At 46.3% G+C, this 24,117-nt stretch overlaps 1 protein-coding gene across 1 annotated transcript in view; it reads right to left on the bottom strand.

Annotated features, from left to right (window-relative positions):
- LOC141106876 (uncharacterized) overlaps nucleotides 1–24,117 on the bottom strand; it is a 69,546-nt gene that overhangs the window by 15,120 nt on the left and 30,309 nt on the right. The window contains 6 exon segments of the mRNA XM_073597805.1: nucleotides 937–1,462; nucleotides 1,806–2,850; nucleotides 3,928–4,069; nucleotides 4,143–4,240; nucleotides 4,351–4,420; nucleotides 4,552–4,713. Of these exon segments, the coding sequence (XP_073453906.1) occupies nucleotides 937–1,462; nucleotides 1,806–2,850; nucleotides 3,928–4,069; nucleotides 4,143–4,240; nucleotides 4,351–4,420; nucleotides 4,552–4,713 (2,043 nt within the window).

Consider the following 24,117-nt stretch of genomic DNA (forward strand, 5'->3'; position numbering starts at 1 on the left):
GATAGGGACCGGGGAGTGTCGGAAGACATAAAGAAATTTTGGGAGAAAGGACATTTTTATGAGGTTAACTCTTCCCACCGGAGTGAGTGGAAGAGTCTTCCAAGCAGTACATTTATGAATAAGTTGTTGGAGAACTGGAGTGTGATCTGATATTCCCCGTGGCAAGATAGATATGTCTTAGACTTTAGTGAGGACAGGGCCACTAACGTATACAAGATCTATTCTGAACATGGCCGTTTAAGTGGCAGACTGACAAGTATACTCTCTGGAGGGGATTCTTCCAACGCCAGACATCAGTGAGGCCAAAAGTGGAAACCCAGCGAGAGAGTGGGGAGTCCATGCCCCCCCTGGTGTCAACCTGTCCAATGCAGGACAGGGAGGCATGCTAAAATCCCCTGCCAAAACTATATTCTCCACTGATAAGTTTGCAAGGTACTGGGTGATCTTATTTAAAATTGTCAAGGATGCCGGCGGTGGGATATATAGTCCCACCACTGCCATGGGTACTTTAGCAACTACCATATGCATTATAACAAACCGCCCCCCAGGGTCCAGATGCAAGTCCATTAGTGTGAAAGAAAGGGATTTGTGAATAAGCACACTCATGCCTCTGGCGTATGAGGAGTAGGTGGCATGGTAATAATGACCCACCCAGGGCTTTTTAAGCCCCAATATCTTACTGCCCGTCAGGTGGGTTTCTTGGAAGATACATATATCACAGCAGTGAGCGTTTTATCCTGGAGTTAAGCCCCCGGACATTCCATGATATAATGGTCAAGGGTGCCATGTGGGTGGGTAAAGATATAGCTGATGCTGTAGAAACGCCCGGGGAGAAGTCATCACCATCCCACAGCACCCCAACGGGGAGCCAGGCAGTCCACGCTGTGATGGCATCCTGTGGGCTTGCTCCACCGCGAAGAAGGACGAGAAGGTCACCTGGGAGAACAATGTGTGGAGCAGCCGCTCCGTGTACGCAGCCGGGTCAGGGCCCTCCGCTCCCTCAGGGAGGCCTACAATCCGCAGATTGTTTCTGCGGTTGCGGTTCTCCGCATCTTCGGCCCTGGATTCGAGGGATCGCACTCTGACCTGTAGCGTGTGCAGGGAGGCTGTGTGGTCACAGACCAGGTCCTCTGTGATGCCCAGCCGACGCTCAGTTTCCGTCACCCTCTGGCGAATCTTGTCGAATTCCTGGCGTATACGGCTGACCTCTAGCTGAACAGTGTCGATCTTAGTAGTAAGAGTCGACAGTGAGGATTGACAGCCAGTGATCGCCTGCATGAGTCCATCAAATTTGCTCTGTCCCAAGAGCGCTGGTTCTGAGTCCTCCATCTGAGACGCCATGTTATGTGCAGCGGTCATGTGTGTGTCAGCACCTCCGGGAGTCTCAGCAGACTTAGGAGTATTTCCCCGCTTTTGTGCTTGGATCCGTTCCGGGTTCGTCGCATTCCCCGCGGGGAAGGTTCTGGAGAGATACAACAGATTTAGGAAGGTCCCAGGATAGTAAAACAGGGTAGATTCCCCCCGATGGGTGCAGAGCCCCTCAACTATACATCCTACACCTCCGCCATCCCCGTATTAGCACGGTTTAGTTGTATGGTGCAGTCTGTGTGAGTGCGGGACCGAGTCAGCACTGTATGTTTAGTGGATCATATCATTATAATTCAATGCCAGAAAGCCCAGACCTACCATAGTGTACCCAAAAAACATCAGAATATGTTTGCCCAACCCCCAACACACCAGTCTGAACATGAAAAAGGTTGTTAGCTCGTGTGAATTCTCTGGTGTGCAATAAGGAATTTTAGGGATGTACACCTGTGTGCATCTTTTGGTGTTTAACAAGTGCATTTTTCTGAATGAAACATTTCCCGCACTCTGAACATGAATAAGGACGCTCACCCGTGTGAAGTTTCTTGTGTATAAGGAGGTTTCCTTTATGTCTGAAACATTTACTGCAATCCGAGCATGAATAAGGACGCTCTCCCGTGTGAATTCTCTGATGGTTAACAAGGTTTTCTTTCTTAACAAAACATTTCCTGCACTCTGAACAAGAAAAAGGTCGCTCACCCGTGTGACTTTTCTTGTGTGTAAGAAGTACGTGTTTATGAGTAAAACTTTTCCCGCACTCTGAACATGAAAAGGGACGTTCACCTGTGTGAATTCTCTGATGTTTGAGAAGGTTTTCTTTGACACTGAAATGTTTCCCACACTCTGAACACGAGTAAGGACGCTCACCTGTGTGAATTCTTTGGTGTGTAAGAAGTACTTTTTTCTCGGTGAAACCTTTCCCGCACTCTGAACAAGAAAAGGGACGTTCACCCGTGTGGATTCTCTGATGTTTTTGAAGGTCTCCTTTCTGAATAAAACATTTTCCGCACTCTGAACATGAAAACGGACGCTCACCCGTGTGACTTCTCTGGTGTGTTATAAAGTGTCCTTTCTGAATGAAACATTTCCCACACTCTGAACAGGAATAAGGACGCTCACCAGTGTGACTTCTCTGGTGTTTAAGAAGGTCTCTGTTTTCTAAGAAAGATTCCCCACACTCTGAACATGACAATAAACTCTCTTCTGTGTGAACTTCTTCAAGGCTTACAGAAGATTCCTCAGTAATAGAAGGATCTATTGACGTATCTGTACTGTGAGATCCTATAGTGTTGGTGTGTGATCCATCAGAAGATTCCTCAGGATTAGAGGGATCCATTGATCTCCCCAATCGGTAAGGTCTGGGATGAATAATTGGAGTAATGGGATTTCCTCCTGGAGAATATTGTACAAAGTTATTATCTTCTGCTTTATATTCTGGAGATACAATGAGATGTTCCTCAGAGGTATTCCGGACATTGTGTCCACCTGTTGAGAAACAATATTACAATAAATGTTATAAGTATTTTCTAAACCTTGCAATTAATGGGTCATATGTTGGCTCAGAACTAAATGCTTTATAAGAGCTTTGGCATGGTATTGGCTACAATTAGAACAGAAAAGTATGAATACAAACCAGATAAAGGATACAATACACCCAAATCACACCGGGTTACATTCTTTGTGTATCAATACCATTGTTACTTTGGGAATGGAGATGGACCTGTTATATGGTGTACAGTATCTCCTCCTCATTTGTTGGGAACATGACATTATATTGAGGAATGGAGATGGACCTTTCATATGGTGTACAGTATCTCCACCTCATTTGTTGGGAACATGACATTATATTGAGGAATGGAGATGGATCTTTCATATAGTGTACAATATCTCCTCCGCATTTGTTGGGAACATGACATTATATTGAGGAATGGAGATGGACCTTTCATATAATGTACAGTATCCCCTCCTCATTTGTTGGGAACATTGGATAGTGTGGTAAATGCCATTGCCTTCTTCTGATAATGACTAGAGATGATGCTTTCATACTGTGTACAGTACACAGTACATTGGGTGGTGGGGTAGGTACATCGATGATGTTCTTACTGTCAGCAGGTAAAGTTTCTTAGTCTTTCCTGTTCAGAAGGAAGTGTTTTTCTCCATTTTGAACAAGGGCAGCACAAATTGCACATGACTGGAATAATAAAGGTTTAACCTCTGTATATGGAAGGGATGTTTGTTCTTTAGCTGTGCAGATGAGGAATAGTCTTGGTTCTAAAGGACTCCTTAGATTACTGAAAATGACATATTTTTTTCTTATTAACAAAACTATAAATGGTTACTTATATTTGTAGGAAAAACATAGTAGAATGTTGATCCAGGGAACTGTCAGATCATCTTTTGGGTTCAGAAAGAAATTTTTTTAACCTGAAGAAAATTAGGCCGAGCTTGATAGGGATTTTTTTTGTTGGTTGAATTTGTCAGATACAGTATATTCTTTATCTCAATTGCTATAACAATGTAAAACAATATGAACTATTTCTGCATTTAAAGTGTATTACTTACTTGTGTCTATATGTAGAGAAGGTTCCTCCTGTTTACTTTTCATAATCATTTCCCTCTCCTTCATAGACTGCTGATCTCCCCTCAACAAACTCTCTTCTTCTTCCTCTTTAATCTCAACTTTGATGTCTGTCACATCTCCATCCTAAAGTTACATAGAAGAATGTCATCATATAGCTTAGAATTATTTTAGGTTCAAGCTGTTCAGTTCCATCTACCTGATGATGGTGAGGGATGGTGTGATCTTCCTGTGTGGAATCCTGGAAATACAGAAGACTGGGACATCTCTCTGGTGAGTTCCCATTACTGGATCCATCTGTAGGAAACACACACACTGACTGAATACATTGTTTCTATGTGTTTATCAGATGATGGGGGATCTAGGTGGACCCTCCGTACTGCTCTCTCCTTAAAGCCTCCTCTTACCCGGTGATGTGAAGCTTTGGCAATTCTCTGTCTTCGCATCCTTAGAGAGATCTTCTAAATACCCCCAACCCTATAAAAAAAAATAGACAGTGACACCCTGACACCTTATAGGAACCTGACACACACAATGATACAGTCACCATCCCGACACATCCCTTGTCTGTTACTGGATAATGTCCCAGAATTCCCGGCACCGCTCACCTCTCCTGTCAGCAGCTCAGTGATCTTGTTGGTGACCTCCAGAATCTTGGTGTATTTTCTCTCAACTGTCAGACATTGAGGTGGAGGCCCTGTTGTGGTCTCTTGAAGACAGCTGCTAATTTTCAATGACTCGCCATATATATTTTTCACTACTTCATAACGCTGTGTAAAGAGAGATATTAACAATTCTCATTTCAGGCATTACAAAATACTCATTACCACTCCAGATGTGTCTTATTAATAGGAGATAAGAGTGATACCATGTTATCTCCCAGGATTCTCCTCACCTCTCCAGTCAGCAGGTAGATGATCTCCAGGGTGAGGTCTAATATCCTCTCAGCCATGTGACTCGGGTCCTCCTCCATCCTCATTGATGTGATCTATACAGGACTCTCCTCTCTGTAGACGGATAATAAACTGAGAATGATCTGGACTGTACTGGGATGAATAATGTCTGCACAGAGCTCCTCCATAGTTCTGACATCTCAGACTGTTACTGTATTAGAAGGCTTGTAAATCTGCTGCTATTTAGCCTTTTGATTCCTCCTTTCCCCATTCATCAACCTGCTAACAAATGTTTAAACCAAATGTTTCTGCTATTATGACATACAGTGATGACATCACTGGATCTTGGTGCTTGCCTATACAATGCAGGCAGAACAATGACATAGCTTCCCCAAAACAGCAGATTGACCTAGGTAATGTCCACATGTGATGCCGAGCTTCCATGACTGAAATCCAAAAGATGAGCCAGGGACAATCAGACTGGGAAGGAAAAAAGCTAGATGATGCTGGAGGCCCTCCAGCCAAGAAATGAGATGGCAGCTGGTAAGGTAGTACAACTGGTCCTGTTGTACTGGGCCCAGGCCTCATAAGCTAAACAAGGGGGCCCAGGGCAGCTTTATTATTCATTTCTGCCGAAATTAATAAATTGCTTTTACTAGGGCATTAATTACATTCCCATGGACCCCATCAGGTTAACAGAGGAGCCCAGGAAGTGGAAGCAGAGGAGGAACTTTTCTTTTTTTTATTCTCCGGACCTAGCCGGAGAAGGTCAGTGTGCCGCTGTAGGACTGCACCAGAAGGGAGGGGGGGTGTAGGCAGGGTTGGGGGCCCCATCAGGAAGTGTGTATGGGGCCCCATGATTTTTATCAGCAGTCCTGGGCTCTATCTGTATACAGTGTGAAGTGAACGCAAACCAAGCAGTTCTAGTGCTGGAGAGAACAACTCCATACAAACCCTTTTTTTTTAGATTTGTATTGACTGGAGAAGCATTTACTCCTCTGCGGAGAACTTTGCTCTCTATGTCCTTGCTGGAAAGAGTTCCTCTAACTTTCCGGCTGACAAACCCATCGAAATTTAAAGGGTCATCAACCCAATAGGCAGAGGCGTAGCTTAAAGCTTGTGGGCCCGGATGCAAAAGTTGACCTGGGGCCCCCCCACTACCACCTGCCACCTCGCGCCAAGATACTCCAAGTGGCTAAACAGTTATTTCAGATCTTTATTTACATATTGAGAGGGTAATTGAAAAGAATTGGAGAGGTATGTCAAAATGTGGATAGCTTCACCAAAATATTTTATATACCCTAGAGCAGGGGTAGACAACCTTTGAGAGGTGCAGATTTACCTGAACATGAAAGAGATCAAAGAACACCTTTTTTAAGAAATTATCCAGCAAGCCCTAAGTAAACAGTAAGGAAAACTTTAAAACAAAACGTCACTGTAAAAAATATAAATTTGTCAGTCAGTAGAGCAGTGGAGGGTGTCAGTCAGTAGAGGACAGTGTCAGTAGAGCAGTGGATGGTGTCAGTAGAGCAGAGGATGGTGTCAGTAGGGCAGTGGACGGTGTCAGTAGAGCAGTGGACGGTGTCAGTAGAGCAGTGGACGGTGTCAGTAGAGCAGTGGACGGTGTCAGTAGAGCAGTGGACGGTGTCAGTAGATGGTGTCTGTAGAGCAGTGGATGGTGTCAATCAGTAGAGCAGTGGCCGGTGTCAGTAGAGCAGAGGATGGTGTCAGTAGGGCAGTGGATGGTGTCAGTAGAGCAGAGGATGGTGTCAGTAGAGCAGAGGATGGTGTCAGTAGAGCAGTGGATGGTGTCAGTAGAGCAGAGGACGGTGTCAGTAGAGCAGTGGACGGTGTCAGTAGAGCAGTGGACGGTGTCAGTAGAGCAGTGGACGGTGTCAGTAGATGGTGTCTGTAGAGCAGTGGATGGTGTCAATCAGTAGAGCAGTGGCCGGTGTCAGTAGAGCAGAGGATGGTGTCAGTAGGGCAGTGGATGGTGTCAGTAGAGCAGAGGATGGTGTCAGTAGAGCAGAGGATGGTGTCAGTAGAGCAGTGGATGGTGTCAGTAGAGCAGAGGACGGTGTCAGTAGGGCAGTGGACGGTGTCAGTAGAGCAGTGGACGGTGTCAGTAGGGCAGTGGACGGTGTCAGTAGGGCAGTGGACGGTGTCAGTAGGGCAGTGGACGGTGTCAATAGAGCAGAGGACGGTGTCAGTAGAGCAATGGACGGTGTCAGTAGAGCAGAGGACGGTGTCAGTAGAGCAGAGGACGGTGTCAGTAGGGCAGTGGACGGTGTCAGTAGGGCAGTGGACGGTGTCAGTAGAGCAGTGGACGGTGTCAGTAGAGCAGTGGACGGTGTCAGCAGAGCAGTGGACGGTGTCAGCAGAGCAGTGGACGGTGTCAGTAGAGCAGTGGATGGTGTCAGCAGAGCAGAGGACGGTGTCAGTAGAGCAGAGGACGGTGTCAGTAGAGCAGAGGACGGTGTCAGTAGAGCAGAGGACGGTGTCAGTAGGGCAGTGGACGGTGTCAGTAGAGCAGTGGACGGTGTCAGTAGAGCAGAGGACGGTGTCAGTAGGGCAGTGGACGGTGTCAGTAGAGCAGTGGACGGTGTCAGTAGAGCAGTGGATGGTGTCAGTAGAGCAGTGGATGGTGTCAGTAGAGCAATGGATGGTATTGACTGGAGAAGCATTTACTCCTCTGCGGAGAACTTTGCTCTCTATGTCCTTGCTGGAAAGAGTTCCTCTAACTTTCCGGCTGACAAACCCATCGAAATTTAAAGGGTCATCAACCCAATAGGCAGAGGCGTAGCTTAAAGCTTGTGGGCCTGGATGCAAAAGTTGACCTGGGGCCCCCCCACTACCACCTGCCACCTCGCGCCAAGATACTCCAAGTGGCTAAACAGTTATTTCAGATCTTTATTTACATATTGAGAGGGTAATTGAAAAGAATTGGAGAGGTATGTCAAAATGTGGATAGCTTCACCAAAATATTTTATATACCCTAGAGCAGGGGTAGACAACCTTTGAGAGGTGCAGATTTACCTGAACATGAAAGAGATCAAAGAACACCTTTTTTAAGAAATTATCCAGCAAGCCCTAAGTAAACAGTAAGGAAAACTTTAAAACAAAACGTCACTGTAAAAAATATAAATTTGTCAGTCAGTAGAGCAGAGGACGGTGTCAGTAGAGCAATGGATGGTGTCAGTAGAGCAGTGGACGGTGTCAGTAGAGCAGAGGACGGTGTCAGTAGAGCAGTGGACGGTGTCAGTAGAGCAGTGGACGGTGTCAGTAGAGCAGAGGACGGTGTCAGTAGAGCAGTGGACGGTGTCAGTAGGGCAGAGGACGGTGTCAGTAGAGCAGTGGACGGTGTCAGTAGAGCAGTGGACGGTGTTAGTAGAGCAGTGGCCGGTGTCAGTAGAGCAATGGATGGTGTCAGTAGAGCAGAGGACGGTGTCAGTAGAGCAGTGGACGGTGTCAGTAGAGCAGTGGACGGTGTCAGTAGAGCAGAGGACGGTGTCAGTAGAGCAGTGGACGGTGTCAGTAGGGCAGAGGACGGTGTCAGTAGAGCAGTGGACAGTGTTAGTAGAGCAGTGGCCGGTGTCAGTAGAGCAATGGATGGTGTCAGTAGAGCAGAGGACGGTGTCAGTAGAGCAGTGGACGGTGTCAGTAGAGCAGTGGACAGTGTTAGTAGAGCAGTGGCCGGTGTCAGTAGAGCAATGGATGGTGTCAGTAGAGCAGAGGACGGTGTCAGTAGAGCAGTGGACGGTGTCAGTAGAGCAGTGGACGGTGTCAGTAGAGCAGAGGACGGTGTCAGTAGAGCAGAGGACGGTGTCAGTAGAGCAGAGGACGGTGTCAGTAGGGCAGTGGACGGTGTCAGTAGAGCAGTGGACGGTGTCAGTAGAGCAGTGGACGGTGTCAGTAGAGCAGTGGACGGTGTCAGTAGAGCAGTGGACGGTGTCAGTAGAGCAATGGATGGTGTCAGTAGAGCAGAGGACGGTGTCAGTAGAGCAGTGGACGGTGTCAGTAGAGCAGTGGACGGTGTCAGTAGAGCAGAGGACGGTGTCAGTAGAGCAGTGGACGGTGTCAGTAGGGCAGAGGACGGTGTCAGTAGAGCAGTGGATGGTGTCAGTAGGGCAGTGGACGGTGTCAGTAGAGCAGAGGATGGTGTCAGTAGAGCAGTGGACGGTGTCAGTAGAGCAGTGGACGGTGTCAGTAGAGCAGTGGACGGTGTCAGTAGAGCAGTGGACGGTGTCAGTAGAGCAGTAGATGGTGTCAGTAGAGCAGAGGACGGTGTCAGTCAGTAAAACAGTGGATGGTGTCAGTAGAGCAGAGGATAAAGAGAATATGATTACTTATGCACTAACCAATACCAACTAATGTGACAAAAAACAGCCAATGGCAGTTGCCAACACTTTAAATTGTCCCCACACTTACTAAAAATAAAAAGTGTGGTGCTACCCCTAATTCAATAAAACAAAGTGTAAAAATAACACAAAAAGACCTATTGGGTACTAAATCAAAACCGCAGTGCTGCAAGAGGTTCAGATGAATGTACAAATAAGCAAATATTGTAAGGAACATCAATAACAGAGATCATTAATACTCTACTGGATATTACAACTAAAAACACCAGGGCTGCACATAATTAAAAATGTGCAAACAAAGCGGAATAAATAGATAAAAAGGAAAAATACCATATATACAGATCAAATTTATCAATGAAATTCAATTGAATGTGCAAATAAATAAGACATAAAAATCAATAGTACCCTGCTGGATATTGCAACCAAAAGCACCAGTGCTGCAAATATTAAAAAACTGTGCAAACAAAGCAAGATAATTCCACATGCAGATAAAGTTCATTAATGCGGTAGCAATATCCAAATAAGATGATCCTGCTGGGTATTGCAACCAAATGCACCAGTGCTGTAAGAAATCAAAATATGTGCAAATATGGCGAATAGGTAAACCAAATAAATGTCATAGGATAATAAAGTTAATTGGCGGCATTTTGCGGGCGGATTTAACCCTTTTTCGGCCGTTAGCAAGGGGGGGGTAAAACCGCTCCCGCTAGCGGCCGAATAGCACCGGTAAAGCGCGCACGGACTATTTTTAGCTTTACCGCCGATGCCCGGGGCGGCTCAGTGTGAAAGGGGTCTAAGTGATGGTGTGATCGCTCCGTGTGTTCTAACAGCTCACCTCACATCAAGACCCTTCATTTTTTACAGCACGGGTGCTTTTGGTTGCAATATCCAGTAGGGTACTATTGATTTTTATGTTTTATATATTTATTTGTTATTTGGACATTCACTTGAAGTTTATTGATGAATTTGATCTGTATATATGGAATTTTTTATTTATTTTTTTATCTATTTATTCCCCTTTGTTTGCACCTTTTTATCCGCTTGCCGACCGGCTCACGCCAATATACTGTGGCAGAAGGGCACGTACAGGCAGATTAACGTACCTGTAGGTTGCCCTTTAAGACTCCCGCGGGAGTCTATGCTCGGAAGTGGGTGCAAATACCTGTATTATACAGGTATCTGCACCCCCTCCCCCCTGAAAGGGACCAAATGTGACACCGGAGGGGGGGAGGGTTCAGAAAAGCGGAGGTTCCATTTTTGTGTGAACCTCCATTTTAAGAAGCAGTTTGCGGGCGCGCGCCCACCGCCGCAACCTCTGTGAGTGTGATTGCGGGTCCCGCGGACTCTATGTCCGCAGGGATACCCGCGATCGTCTCACGGAGAGGAAGAACGGGGAGATGCTAATGTAAACAAGCATCTCCTGTTCTGCCTAGTGACACTGTCACTAATCTCTGCTCCCTGTAAACGGGAGCAGTGATCAGTGTCATGTCACACATAGCCCCTTTCCCCCCCAGAGTTAGAATCACTCCCTAGGACACACTTAACCCCTACAGCGCCCCCTAGTGGTTAACCCCTCCATTGTCAGTCACATTTACACAGTAATCAATGCATTTTTAATCGCACTGATCAATGTATAAACGTGAATGGTCCCTGTCGCAGTCACGATAAAAATTTTTTTTTTTAAATCGCTGATCGCCGCCATTACTAGTAAAAAAAAAAATTATTAATAAAAATGCCATAAAACTATCCCCTATTTTGTAGACGCTATAACTTTTGCGCAAACCAATCAAACGCTTATTGCGATTTTTTTTACCAAAAATATGTAGAAGAATACATATCGGCCTAAACTGAGGAAAAAAATGTTTTTTATATATATTTTTTGGGGATATTTATTATAGCAAAAAAATAATGAGTTTTTTTCAAAATTGTCGCTATTCTTTTTGTTTATAGCGCAAAAAATAAAAACCACAGAGGTGACCAAATACCACTAAAAGAAAGCTCTATTTGTGGGAAAAAAAAGGACACCAATTTTGTTTGGGTACATCGCACGACCGCGCAATTGTCAGCTAAAGCGACGCAGTGCCGAATCGCAAAAAAGCACTCTGGTCTTTGGCCAGCCAAATGGTCCGGGGCTGAAGTGGTTAATTATGTGCAGCCCTGGTGATTTTAGTTGTAATACCCAGTAGGGTATTATTGATCTCGGTTATTGATGTTCCTTATGTTATTTGCTTATTTGTACATTCATCTGAACCTCTTGATGAACTTGCTTGCAGTATCTCCGTCAGTCTCCTAATGGCTCCAGCTTAAAAGCATGTATCCCCAGCCGGTGTCCTGCCGAGAAAGGTCCCCCATCGGATAGTGTCCGCCCTGTACTGCGCAGGCGCAACGCTTGCGCAGTACGGAGGACAAAGGAGACGCCGAAAGTCTCCGAACATGAACAGCTGTTCATCAGCTCTACATGTATTGTGCCGCACGCTCCCGATGCTCGTGCGGATGGATTCCTCAAATGGGCGGATCTTTGCGGGGCGTGTTTACACAACTGATGGGTGGGTTTTGCAATGTTGATGGGCGGGTTTGCTGGACCTATTTAACCACCTAACACTAGCAATTTAACGCAGTATCCGCCCCTTTGAGAAATCCACCCCCATCGTATGAGCTCTGCCCATCATGCGGCCTCTTCTGTATGCGTCCGCCCCTACACCCACCCCTTGCAGAGTTGCACGAGCGTCGGGAGCGTGCGAGTGCGTGTGGCACAATGATCTACTAAGGAAGGCCTGTGATTGGCCGATACGCGTCTAGAAGGGAGGAGCTGATAGTCACGTCCAGCCTGGCACTGTGTACGTGGACACGGCGGTGCTATTCTGGAGGTTTTTATGTGATTTAAATTTTTTTTTTATCTTGTAAGTGCAACTTGTCTGTTTGGGGGCTTTGAAAAAATTTGTATACGGAGAACACTATGGTCTCTATACTTATTATTTACATGTCCTGAACTCATGGAATCTTGAGACAAGCTGGGAGATGATCCGCTTCTTTGGATATTAATGAGCTGAGTTACCATTAAGAAAAGACCCATCTGGATTACCCTCCATTGATTGGGAAGAGGAAGTGAGAGCAAAGAGCTTGTGGGGAGATCCGCATATGAGTTTTGACTCATCTGGGAGGTGAGCGCGTATTTTTACTGGTGGTGGTGTGCACTCCTTTTGAGGACGAACAATCACTGTGGTGGAATTGTGTGGATACACTGATCACAAGAAGAGTTTTTCATGTTTTATTTCTTAATTTTTTCATTTTATGGACTATTCATTTATATGTAAGATTTATTTATTTTGGAGATTTGCACTTTACATTTATAATTTTACACACAGCACTACATTTATTTATTTACTATCCAGTGTGGCAAAATGTACTCTTAATTGCGCAGGCGCCGTGTACAGCTGATGAACAGCTGTTCATGTTCGGAGACTTTCGGCGTCTCCTTTGTCCTCCGTACTGCGCAAGCGCCGCACTGTATAGGGCGGACACTATCCGATGGGGGGGGACCTTTCTCGGCAGAACACCGGGCCCCGCCATGACTGAGGACAGGTCGGGGGGGGGGGCTGGGGATTCAATGAGAGATGAGGGAAGTGAGGAGAGATAAGTGTGCACGGACTTGCAGTGAGAGATATAAGGGGTGGAGGGGGTGGAACCAGCTGACAGAGCAGCAGGGACAGGGAGAACACTCACGCTGCTTGGAGGAAGCCGAGATGCGATGTTCTGTGGAAGAGAATGGAGAGCTGATGGCCCGCCCATTCAACTCAGGGGCCCCCCGTTCCACCTGACGCCAGAGGTGAGGGGAGTGGTCTGTCACATATTATTTCTTACGTAAAGGCTTCTCAAGTAACCCCGCCGCCCCCACACAGGCACAGCGGCATAAAACCTGATGTGACAGGGACTCCGCACGGGCCCCCCTGAAGCAGGGGCCGGGTCGCCATGGCAACTCCCGCGATCCCTGACGCTACGCCCATGCCAATAGGTACAAAGACAAAAGGATAATCTGATGGGAGTTATAGTGGCTCCCGCCTCCATCTAAAACTATATAAAGAAAGGTTATAGTAAGGGGCCAGAATCCCTTCCATCAAACCATGAAAATCAGGAGCTTTATTCCTTATTCTATGTACTGTAGGGATGTTCATTCCTTCTGCTGCCTTCATTAGAACTTGTAATGTAGTTCAGCCTTTTTGCTCCCCATATCCTGATCCAGAGAAGACATGGTGTCCATTATCTCACAGTGATGAGAGCCAACAACACCGAGACAGCACTATGGAGGATGGATAAATGGTCCTATATTTAGGATGTATCCGGTCTATAAACCAGAGGCTCTGGATGGACAGTTGGATAAATGGTTCTATATTTAGGATGTATCCGGTCTATAAACCAGAGGTTCTGGATGGACAGTTGGATAAATGGTTCTATATTTAGGATGTATCCGGTCTATAAACCAGAGGCTCTGGATGGACAGTTGGATAAATGGTTCTATATTTAGGATGTATCCGGTCTATAAACCAGAGGCTCTGGATGGACAGTTGGATAAATGGTTCTATATTTAGGATGTATCCGGTCTATAAACCAGAGGTTCTGGATGGACAGTTGGATAAATGGTTCTATATTTAGGATGTATCTGGTCTATAAACCAGAGGCTCTGGATGGACAGTTGGATAAATGGTTCTATATTTAGGATGTATCCGGTCTATAAACCAGAGGTTCTGGATGGACAGTTGGATAAATGGTTCTATATTTAGGATGTATCCGGTCTATAAACCAGAGGTTCTGGATGGACAGTTGGATAAATGGTTCTATATTTAGGATGTATCCGGTCTATAAACCAGAGGCTCTGGATGGACAGTTGGATAAATGGCTCTATATTTAGGATGTATCCGGTCTATAAACCAGAAGCCCTGGATGGACAGTTGGATAAATGGCTTTATATTTAGGATGTATCTGGTCTATAAACCAGAGGTTCTGGATGGACAGTTGGATAAATGGTTCTATATTTAGGATGTATCCGGTCTATAAACCAGAGGCTCTGGATGGACAGTTGGATACATGGTTCTATAATTAGAATGTATCTAGTTTATAAACCAGAGGCTCTGGATGGACAGTTGGATAAATGGCTCTATATTAAAGTGGAGGTCCACCACAAAAAAAAAAAAAAAATGCACCAAAAAATCCCTAAAAAATTGGAGGGAAATTTTTATTTTTTTTAACTCACCTGAAATGGCTGTTACTAGGCAGTCTTCCTAATCTGCCTCTTCCTACCCCGTGGTGATGTTCTGTCTTCTCCCCCCCACGTTATCTTCTGGGGAATGGGGCCCGGTGTGTTATGGGAACTGTGTGTGTCCCACAACACATCGCGTCCCATTCACAAAGCGCTGCGTGTCTCACGCATGCGCAGTAGGAAACGGGCAGTGAAGCCGTAAGGCTCCACTGCCTGTTTCCCTTAGTTAGGATGGCGGTGCCCGGGCCCGAGAGCTGACGGGTCGGCCTCGGGCGGCCGACATCGCAGGCACCCAGGACAGGTAATTCTGTTTATTTAAAGTCAGCAGTTACAGTGTTTGTAGCTGCTGACTTTTAAATTTTTTTTCCTGTCCGGAACCCCCTTTAAGGATGTATCTGGTCTATAAACCAGAGGCTCTGGATGGACAGTTGGATAAATGGTTCTATATTTAGGATGTATCTGGTCTATAAACCAGAGGCTCTGGATGGACAGTTGGATAAATGGTTCTATATTTAGGATGTATCTGGTCTATAAACCAGAGGCTCTGGATGGACAGTTGGATAAATGGTTCTATATTTAGGATGTATCTGGTCTATAAACCAGAGGCTCTGGATGGACAGTTGGATAAATGGTTCTATATTTAGGATGTATCTGGTCTATAAACCAGAGGCTCTGGATGGACATTTGGATAAATGGCTCTATATTTAGGATGTATCTGGTCTATAAACCAGAGGCTCTGGATGGACAGTTGGATAAATGGCTCTATATTTAGGATGTATCCGGTCTATAAACCAGAGGCTCTGGATGGACAGTTGGATAAATGGTTCTATATTTAGGATGTATCTGGTCTATAAACCAGAGGCTCTGGATGGACAGTTGGATAAATGGTTCTATATTTAGGATGTATCTGGTCTATAAACCAGAGGCTCTGGATGGACAGTTGGATAAATGGTTCTATATTTAGGATGTATCCGGTCTATAAACCAGAGGCTCTGGATGGACAGTTGGATAAATGGCTCTATATTTAGAATGTATCTGGTCTATAAACCAGAGGCTCTGGATGGACAGTTGGATAAATGAATCTATATTTAGAATGTATCTGGTCTATAAACCAGAGGCTCTGGATGGACAGTTGGATAAATGGTTCTATATTTAGGATGTATCCGGTCTATAAACCAGAGGCTCTGGATAGACAGTTGGATAAATGTGCACATACCATCACAGTGACTATGGAGGAAGAGGACGGACATGACGGGGGGTTACTGGGTGTAAATATAAAATAAGATCTTATTACCTCCTCTGCTGCCAGTTCCAGCAGTCTCCTCTCTACTTCCTCCCTATTGACCTCTCACTAGGAACTTCCTGTCTGTGTATTACATCATTTCCTGTCTGTACATTACATCACTTGTCTGTACAAGGCGCTCACAATGAGGTTGCCATCATGTGGACAATATAAGAACAGTAGAAAATGTTTCAACCTTCTTTTCTGCTGCCTTATGGGGCCTTTTATATTAATTCCTTCATCGTGCACCTTTTATACATTGGGGAACACTAAGATATTAAAAGAGAAAAAAAACCCCAATAATTTAATAGTGTAATTATTCAAAATTAGAATACAAAAATCATAATTTATATAAAGAGACTAAAGATAATGACACTTCCACTTTTCATCAGGGATTCTGCCGCCTGTTTCCTGTATTTGCTCAGTGTATAGAGTAGAGCCCAGATCTGAGCGCTCAGCCCCGACCAGCTGATCACAGCACTTATTTATACCGCGGATGATAACTTTATCCATCGGAAACGAATGTAGAAGAAAACCACCCGCGGCTTTCTCTTGCAGAGATTTGCTCAGCAATGTGGAAATGTTCCCAGTGTGCATATTGTTCCCTCAGTAGTAATCACAACCTGGTAGAGACATTTTCCTGGTGCCTCCATGGCAACATACCTGTGACAAGCTCCACCTTGGCTCCTCCCTCAGGACCGGTGAATATTATAAAAGAAAAGGATTGGTGCACTCCCGGCATTCTCCTTTTTTTTACCTCATGGTCAGTGAATGGTGGTCGAAAGTCCCTTACCTCTGCAGTTGGCAGCTTCCAGCTGGGTTCAGCCTCTCCTGGGTGCAGTCCCTATTCTCTGGCAGCTAAATGCGCTGATAAGATAGGGAGCCCCTTTTGTGGGTTTTTTTGGGACAGCCATTGTTTCTTAACTAAGAGCTCCTATCTGCATTTATATGCTGGCATTTGCTCAAGCCTGCAGCAGAGAAAGCAGAGAAATATCTATTTTTCACTTATCCTTCCATTTCTCCCTCCTGTCATCCATTCTCTCTTGCTTTCCTTTCTTTGCTTTCCTCTCTCTCTTTTTTTGCTTTCTTCCTCCCCCCACCACCTTTCCCTCCTTGTGATATTGTACCTTCATTTCTGGTTACCAAAGTGGGTGGCGCGCACCTTGCGGCGGCTTTTCTGAGTCCCTCAGCGCCTTCCTGCCTGCTCTGCACATGCGCGAATGTCAGGAGCTGGCTCGGTGGGCCGGGCTGAGTCCGGCGGGCCGCATAGGCCCTAGTGCCACCGGCTGCGCATGTGCGGCCTGGGCTGAGGTCGTGGTGGCCATCTTGAATAGGGGCAAATTTTACATTTTTTGCCCTTGTTTGTCAAAATCATTTTTTAGAGGGATGTATCTTCCACAGATCTTCCTCCCTTCTCCATTGTTTATTTCTGGGGGCTTGCAGCATGGCATCCTGTTGTCATCGGAGGAGGTTTTTTCAGCATTTTTGGTGATTATCAATTTTTTTTGTTGTCATTATTTTTTACTAATATTTGTAAAGATATAATAGCATCGTAGGATTTTTGGGGTTACCGCGGATTGCTGTGGACTCATCGGAGGAGGTTGCCTATACGGGGAGCCCCTGGAGGGGACCCTGTTTTTTGCCAACGGTAAATGTAATTTCTTTTTTTTTCCTTTACTCAGGAATACCATTTCCTTCCACCAGCTGGAATACCATTCACTAACTCCTTTATCTTTCTCTAGCTGCTTTTTCTGTCTGTTGCCTAAAATAAGCAGTACACCACCCGAACAAGACCCTCTCCAACATTTAACTGGTTCAGATCCAGGCTATAGCCGAATGATGGCTACAGCGCGGACCTGCTTTGCCGGGAGTACGTCTATTAACGTCCTCCCATGCCCGAGCGGCCTCTGTGATCAGCAAGTCTATGAGACTCACTGGATCACAGATCGGAGTAAGGTGTCGATCCCGACCCCTTACCACGTGATCAGCTGTCAGCCAATGACAGCTAATGATATGATGTAAACAGAGCCGGTAATCGGCTATTTTTTCTCCTCGCGCTGACAGCGCAAGGATAAAAAAGAAAAGCCGATCACCGGCGCCTGTGAGGGGGACATCAGTTCCGATCACGGAGAGCTGCTGCCAGCTCATCTGTGCCCACCTGTGCCACCTGCAAGTGCAACCTAGCAGTTCACAACACTGCCGCCTACCAGTGCCCACCAGCGCCACCCATCAGTGCCCACAGTGCCATGAATCAGTGCCCAGAGTGCCACCCATCAGTGCCCACAGTGTCACCTATCAGTGCCCACAATCAGTGTCTCATCAACAGTGCTGCCATCAGTGCCACCTACCAGTGCCCATCAGTGTCACCTACCAGTGCCCATCAGTACCACCTATCGTGCCACCTATCAGTGCCATCTATCAGTGGTACCTATCAGTGCCCATCAATGTAAACGTTCCTTGTAATAGAAAAAGGCATGACAGGACTTCTTAAATGTGAGATTTGGGGTAAAAAAAACCTCAGATCTCATATTTACACTTAAATGCATTAAAAAAAATTTCCCCTTTATGACCATTGGGCGGAAGTGAGGTTTGACGTCGCTTCCGTCATCCAATGTTATGGAGCCCAGTGGGGGCCATCATTTCCTCACTCAAGTACTGAGGGGAAAGCATCGGATCGTCTCCGCCTCTACCGATGGCGCAGAGACCACCAGAGCATGTGGGGGGGGATTTTTCAGTGAATCCTCTGCAGAGACCACTTTTACCTTAAAGCGGACTTCACAACCTGCGAGTCCTGACTGGTTTCTGCTGTCTTCTGGGACCTGTGTGTCTCCCAGAAGACAGCGGGGGGGGATGGAATGGAGGAGAAGCCGGACATGGCATAGAAGTGGGAGCAAATACCTGTATTAGACAGGTATCTGCTCCCCCCTCCCCCCTAAAAGGTGCCAAATGTGACATCGGAGGGGGGGGAGGAACCGGATAAGCGGAAGTTCAATTTTTGGGTGGAACTCCGATTTAAAGAGGACCGCCCGCCATTGCAGAAAATACCAGGGTTATGGCAGCTATCTGCTGCCATAACCCCGGAATTCTACGTCGAAGTGCCGACGTACAGCTACGGCGGTTTGCGGTAAGTGGTCAATCTTTTTTCTTTTATTTTTACTTGATTGTTTCCACAAGGGGTTAATAAATCCCTATGTGATATCATTGGGCAGGTGACAGGTACTCTTTATGAAGACATTAGGGGTCTAATGGACCCCAATGTCACCCCCGCCCTTCACACTGTACTGGCCAGGAAAGGGTACATCTGAAACCTAAAGTGACATCACGTCCGGTTTCATTGTTTGCATATGAGATCGTGGCATGGATTTGCCTCGGTCTCACTGCAATCTCTCTCCCCTAGCCGCCGGCTGTATTCCCGGGCACCGGCAAGTTTGGGAGAGCCCGGGAACCACAGGAGGAGCAGGGGCCGCTGGCAGGAGGAGGGGGAGGCTTTGTAAAAGTGATCGGCAGCTATGGAGCTGCCACATCGCATTCACTTTGAAGCCGGGAGACGGCTGTACAAAACCTGCTAATGCAGCCATTAGCTTGTGATTAACTGCCTCATGCAGATATACTGCGGCAGAAGGGCACGTACAGGCAGATTAACGTACCTGTACGTTGCCCTTTAAGAGGCTGTTCGCGGGCGCGCCTGCCGGGAGCTCCGTGACAACGATCACGGGTCCCACGGACCCGATGTCCGCAGGGATACCCGCGATCGTCTCACGGTGAGGAAGAACAGGGAGATGCTAATGTAAACAAGCATCTCCCCGTTCTGCCTAGTGACAGTGTCACTGTTCTCAACTCCTTGTGATCAGGAGCAGTGATCAGTGTAGTGTCACACACAGCCCCTCCTCCCACAGTTAGAAACACTCCCTAGGACACACTTAAGCCCTACAGCACCACCTAGTGGTTATCCCCTTCACTGCCAGTGACATTTTTACAGTAATCAATGCAATTTTTTAGCATTGATCGCTGTATTAATGCCAATGGTCCCAAAAATGTGTCAAAATTGTGCGATGTGTCCGCCATAATGTCGCAGTCATGATAAAAATTGCTGATCGCCGCCATTACTAGTAATAAAAAATGATCAATAAAAATGCCATAAAACTATCCCCTATTTTGTAAACGCTATAACTTTTGCGCAAACCAATCAATAAACGCTTATTGCGATTTTTTTAACAAAAATATGTAGAAGAATACGCATCGGCCTAAACTGAGGAAAAAAAATGTTTTTTTAAATATTGTTTGGGGATATTTATTATAGCAAAAAGTAAAAAATAATGCGTTTTTTTAAAAATTTACGCTTTTTTTGTTTATAGCGAAAAAAATAAAAACCGCAGAGACGATCAAATACCACCAAAAGAAAGCTCTATTTGTGGGAAAAAAAGGACTACAATTTTGTTTGGGAGCCACGTCGCACGACCGCGCAATTGTCACTTAAAGCGACGCAGTGCTGAATCGCAAAAAGTGCTCTGGTCAGCAAGGGGGTAAATTCTTCCGGGGCTGAAGTGGTTAAAGGTTCACTCTTAGGACATACATAGTACACCCAAAGAGCTGAACTGGTTAAAGAAATAAAAAAATAATAAAAGGCATTCTGTGAATGGCGGCCATGCTGAGAAAATGAACCACTATGTTCACTTAGCAAAAAAGTGGCCGCTCGGCACAGGGAGCAGAAGAACGCTGCGTTCACTCTAATGCCCCGTACACACGATAGGATTTTCCGACGGAAATTGTTCGATGGGAGTTCGTTGTCGGAAATTCTGACCGTGTGTATGCTCCATCGAACATTTTCCATCAGAATTTTCGACACACAAAATTTGAGATCTGGATCTCAAATTTTCCAACAACAAAAAAAAACGCTCAAACTTTTTTCTGATTCTCCTTACCACATTTTTCACATAGATTCCCCCAACATCTGGCCAAACCCCACCAACTCACCTCCTCCCACATATCCTCAGACATCTCAAGTCTCTCGCGACCCACATTTGACGGCGGGCTCACGGACACCCGCAAGTGTGGCACGATCTCCCGGCTGAGCCTGCACTGCCACTCAGCCTGGAGCAGGGCTGGACTGGCCTACTGGGATACCGAGAAATTTCCCGGTAGGCCTCCTGCCCTGGGGCCGTTTTTATCTGTGGCTGCAGCCGCGCCCAGGGCCGATCTAAATGCAGAGTCCTCCTCTCCCTCCCTCTGTTTGTGTAATAACAAACAGCGGGTGTCTCCCGCTGTGTCATGCAGCTGCAGTCTTAACTGTTCGGCGGCCGTCCACTGTAACAAAGCCCCGCCTCCTCATCCATGATAGATGGAACACTGATTCAATTTCCCAGCGTTGCATCAGTGTTCAGTTGACCGTCTATCACGGACGAGGAGGCAGGGCTTTGTTACAGTGGATGGCCGCGAACAGTTAAGACTGCAGCTGCATGACACAGCGGCAGAAACCCGCTGTGTGTAATCAAGGTTCTGGCGAAGCTGCAGATGGGCACTGATGAGGATACAGATAGGCACAGTGAGGCTGCATTCCTGGCACAGTGATGCTGCAGATGGACACTGATGAGGATACAGATGGGCACAGTGAGGCTGCATTCCTGGCACAGTGATGCTGCAGATGGACACTGATGAGGATACAGATGGGCACAGTGAGGCTGTATTGTTGGCATTAATGAGGCTGCAGATGGGCACAGTGAGGCTGCATTGATGACTCAGTGAGGCTGCATTGCTGGCACAGTGAGGCTGCAGATGGGCACTGATGAGGATACATATGGGCACAGTGAGGCTGCATTGTTGGCATATTGAGGTTGCATTGTTGACACTAATGAGGCTGCATTGATGGCTCAGTGAGGCTGCATTGATGGCTCAGTGAGGCTGCATTGATGGCTCAGTGAGGCTGCATTAATGGCTCAGTGAGGCTGCATTGCTGGCACAGTGAGGCTGCAGATGGGCATGGTGAGGCTGCATTGTTGACACTAATGAGGTTGCAGATTGGCACAGTGAGGCTGCATTGATGGCTCAGTGAGGCTGCATTGATGGGCACTGACGAGGCTGCATTGCTGGCACAGTGAGGCTGCAGATGGGCACAGTGAGGCTGCATTGTTGACACTAATGAGGCTGCAGGTGGGCACAGTGAGACTGCATTGGTGGCTCAGTGAGGCTGCATTACTGGCACAGTGAGGCTGCAGATGGGCACTGATGAAGATACAGATGGGCACAGTGAGGCTGCATTGTTGGCACAGTGAGGCTGCATTGTTGACACTAATGAGGCTGCAGATAGGCACAGTGAGGCTGCATTGATGGCTCAGTGTGGCTGCATTGCTGGCACAGTGAGGCTGCATTGTTGACCCTAATGAGGCTGCAGATGGGCACAGATAGGCTGCATTGATGGCTCAGTGAGGCTGCATTGATGGGTACTGACGAGGCTGCAGATGGGCACAGTGAGGTTGCAGTGTTGGCACTGATGAGGTTACTACACAGGCAGGGCCAGGGTTATCAGTGGCAGTGCAGAACCATCATGGCAGAGTAAAAAAAAGTACAAAACGCACTTCACCCCAGACTACACTAAAGTGTACCCCCCATGTATAATAGGGGTAAAAAACAATGACGGTGTAGCTCGCTGCACTGTTTGCAGCAGTGAATTCTCCATAGCCCGTGGTCGGTTAAATGACTGTAAAATACATATTGAGGTGAGTGTGACACAACATTATCTTTTAAAGTATTATTTTATTATGGCATTATATTATTAATTATCTTTAAAGTATTATTTTATTATAGTATTTTATTATGAATGAGGGGGGGGGGTTGTAGGCATGGAGCGTGACCTCCCTGAAATGAGTTTTTGCAGGTTGGGATGTCTGTATCCTTCCTAATGAGAACATCTCCCAGCACTCAAATCACTCCAGAGACTGGCTCAGTGATCTCTGTACAGCACTGCGGTATATGTCAGAGCTATATAATTGTATAATAATAATAGTGTGTGACTGTGGTCGGGTCGGGTGGCGAGTCTCTGTGGTAACTCTGATCCCACACTGTGATTGGTTATTGTGGACTGAGTGCAGCCAGTGACAGTGGACAGATCTGAGGTGTGTTTCTGTGGAGAGCAGAATCCGCCCAGTGACTGTGATCCCACCCTGTGATTGGTTGGTGTGGAGGGAGTGCAGCCAATGGCAGTGGAGGAGGTGTGAAGCGGGAACTCTGAGGTGATGGCTGTGAGGTGTCCGGCTCCCCTCAGCTCTTCTATGACTGAATTCTCCATTTTGTTTTACATCGGTGACAGAAGTGACGGTGGAATGGGTTCTGTTTTCTGTCACAGGAAAAAGGTAAAATAATATCAGAGTCACATTTTTATATCCCCCTATATGTATATGTAGTGTCTGCTGGAGATAAAACAATGTCTTTTTTCTACTTATTCACAACCTGAAACTTTCTGACTGCATGTGGGGTGACACCACTTCCTGTCTGTGTGACACCACTTCCTGTCTGTGTGACACCACTTCCTTTCTGTGTGACTTCCTGCCTATGTGTGACACCACTTCCTTTCTGTGTGACTTCCTGCCTATATGTGACACCACTTCCTTTCTGTGTGACTTCCTGCCTATGTGTGACACAACTTCCTGTCTGTGTGACTTCCTGTCTGTGTGACACCACTATCTTTCTGTGTGACTTCCTGTCTGTGTGACACCACTTCCTTTCTTCCTCTTAGTAGAGAAGAGATCAGTAGGTACTGAACAGTGTGAGTATTGTGTCCTCCAATATAGTGTATCTCCAATGCTATAGAGATTAAAGCAAATTCTGAGGTGATGGCTGTGTGGTGTTCGGCTCTCCTCGGCTCTTCTATGACTGAATTCTCCATTTTGTTTTACATCGGTGACAGAAGTGACGGTGGAATGGGTTCTGTTTTCTGTCACAGGAAAAAGGTAAAATAATATCAGAGTCACATTTTTATATCCCTCTATATATATATGTAGTATGTGCTGGAGATAGAAGACATCACAGTGCCTATGGAGGAAGAGAATAAATGTTATTTGTTATCCTGACTGGGCGTCATATGACGTCACTCTGACACCTCACATCTCCGATCATGATAAGAACCCTCTGTCAGAGGCTTCTTACCACGTGATCAGCTGTGACCAATCACAGCTGATGATCGCGTGTACCAGGAGGTGCCGGTAAACGGCATTCCTCGGTTTGCGCTGACAGGGAGAGCCGATCGGCGGCTGTCCCTGTCAGAGAGGGGAGTGGGGTCTGTGCTGATAATCAGCACATTGATTATCAGCACAGCCCCCTCAAATGTACCAATCACCTGCCAACCAGTGCCCAGCAATGTAAAAATGATAAATTCTGCCAGTGCCCACCACAGT

Source organism: Aquarana catesbeiana, linkage group LG08 (genome assembly GCF_042186555.1).
Source record: "Aquarana catesbeiana isolate 2022-GZ linkage group LG08, ASM4218655v1, whole genome shotgun sequence".
Classification (NCBI taxonomy): Eukaryota; Metazoa; Chordata; class Amphibia; order Anura; family Ranidae; genus Aquarana; species Aquarana catesbeiana.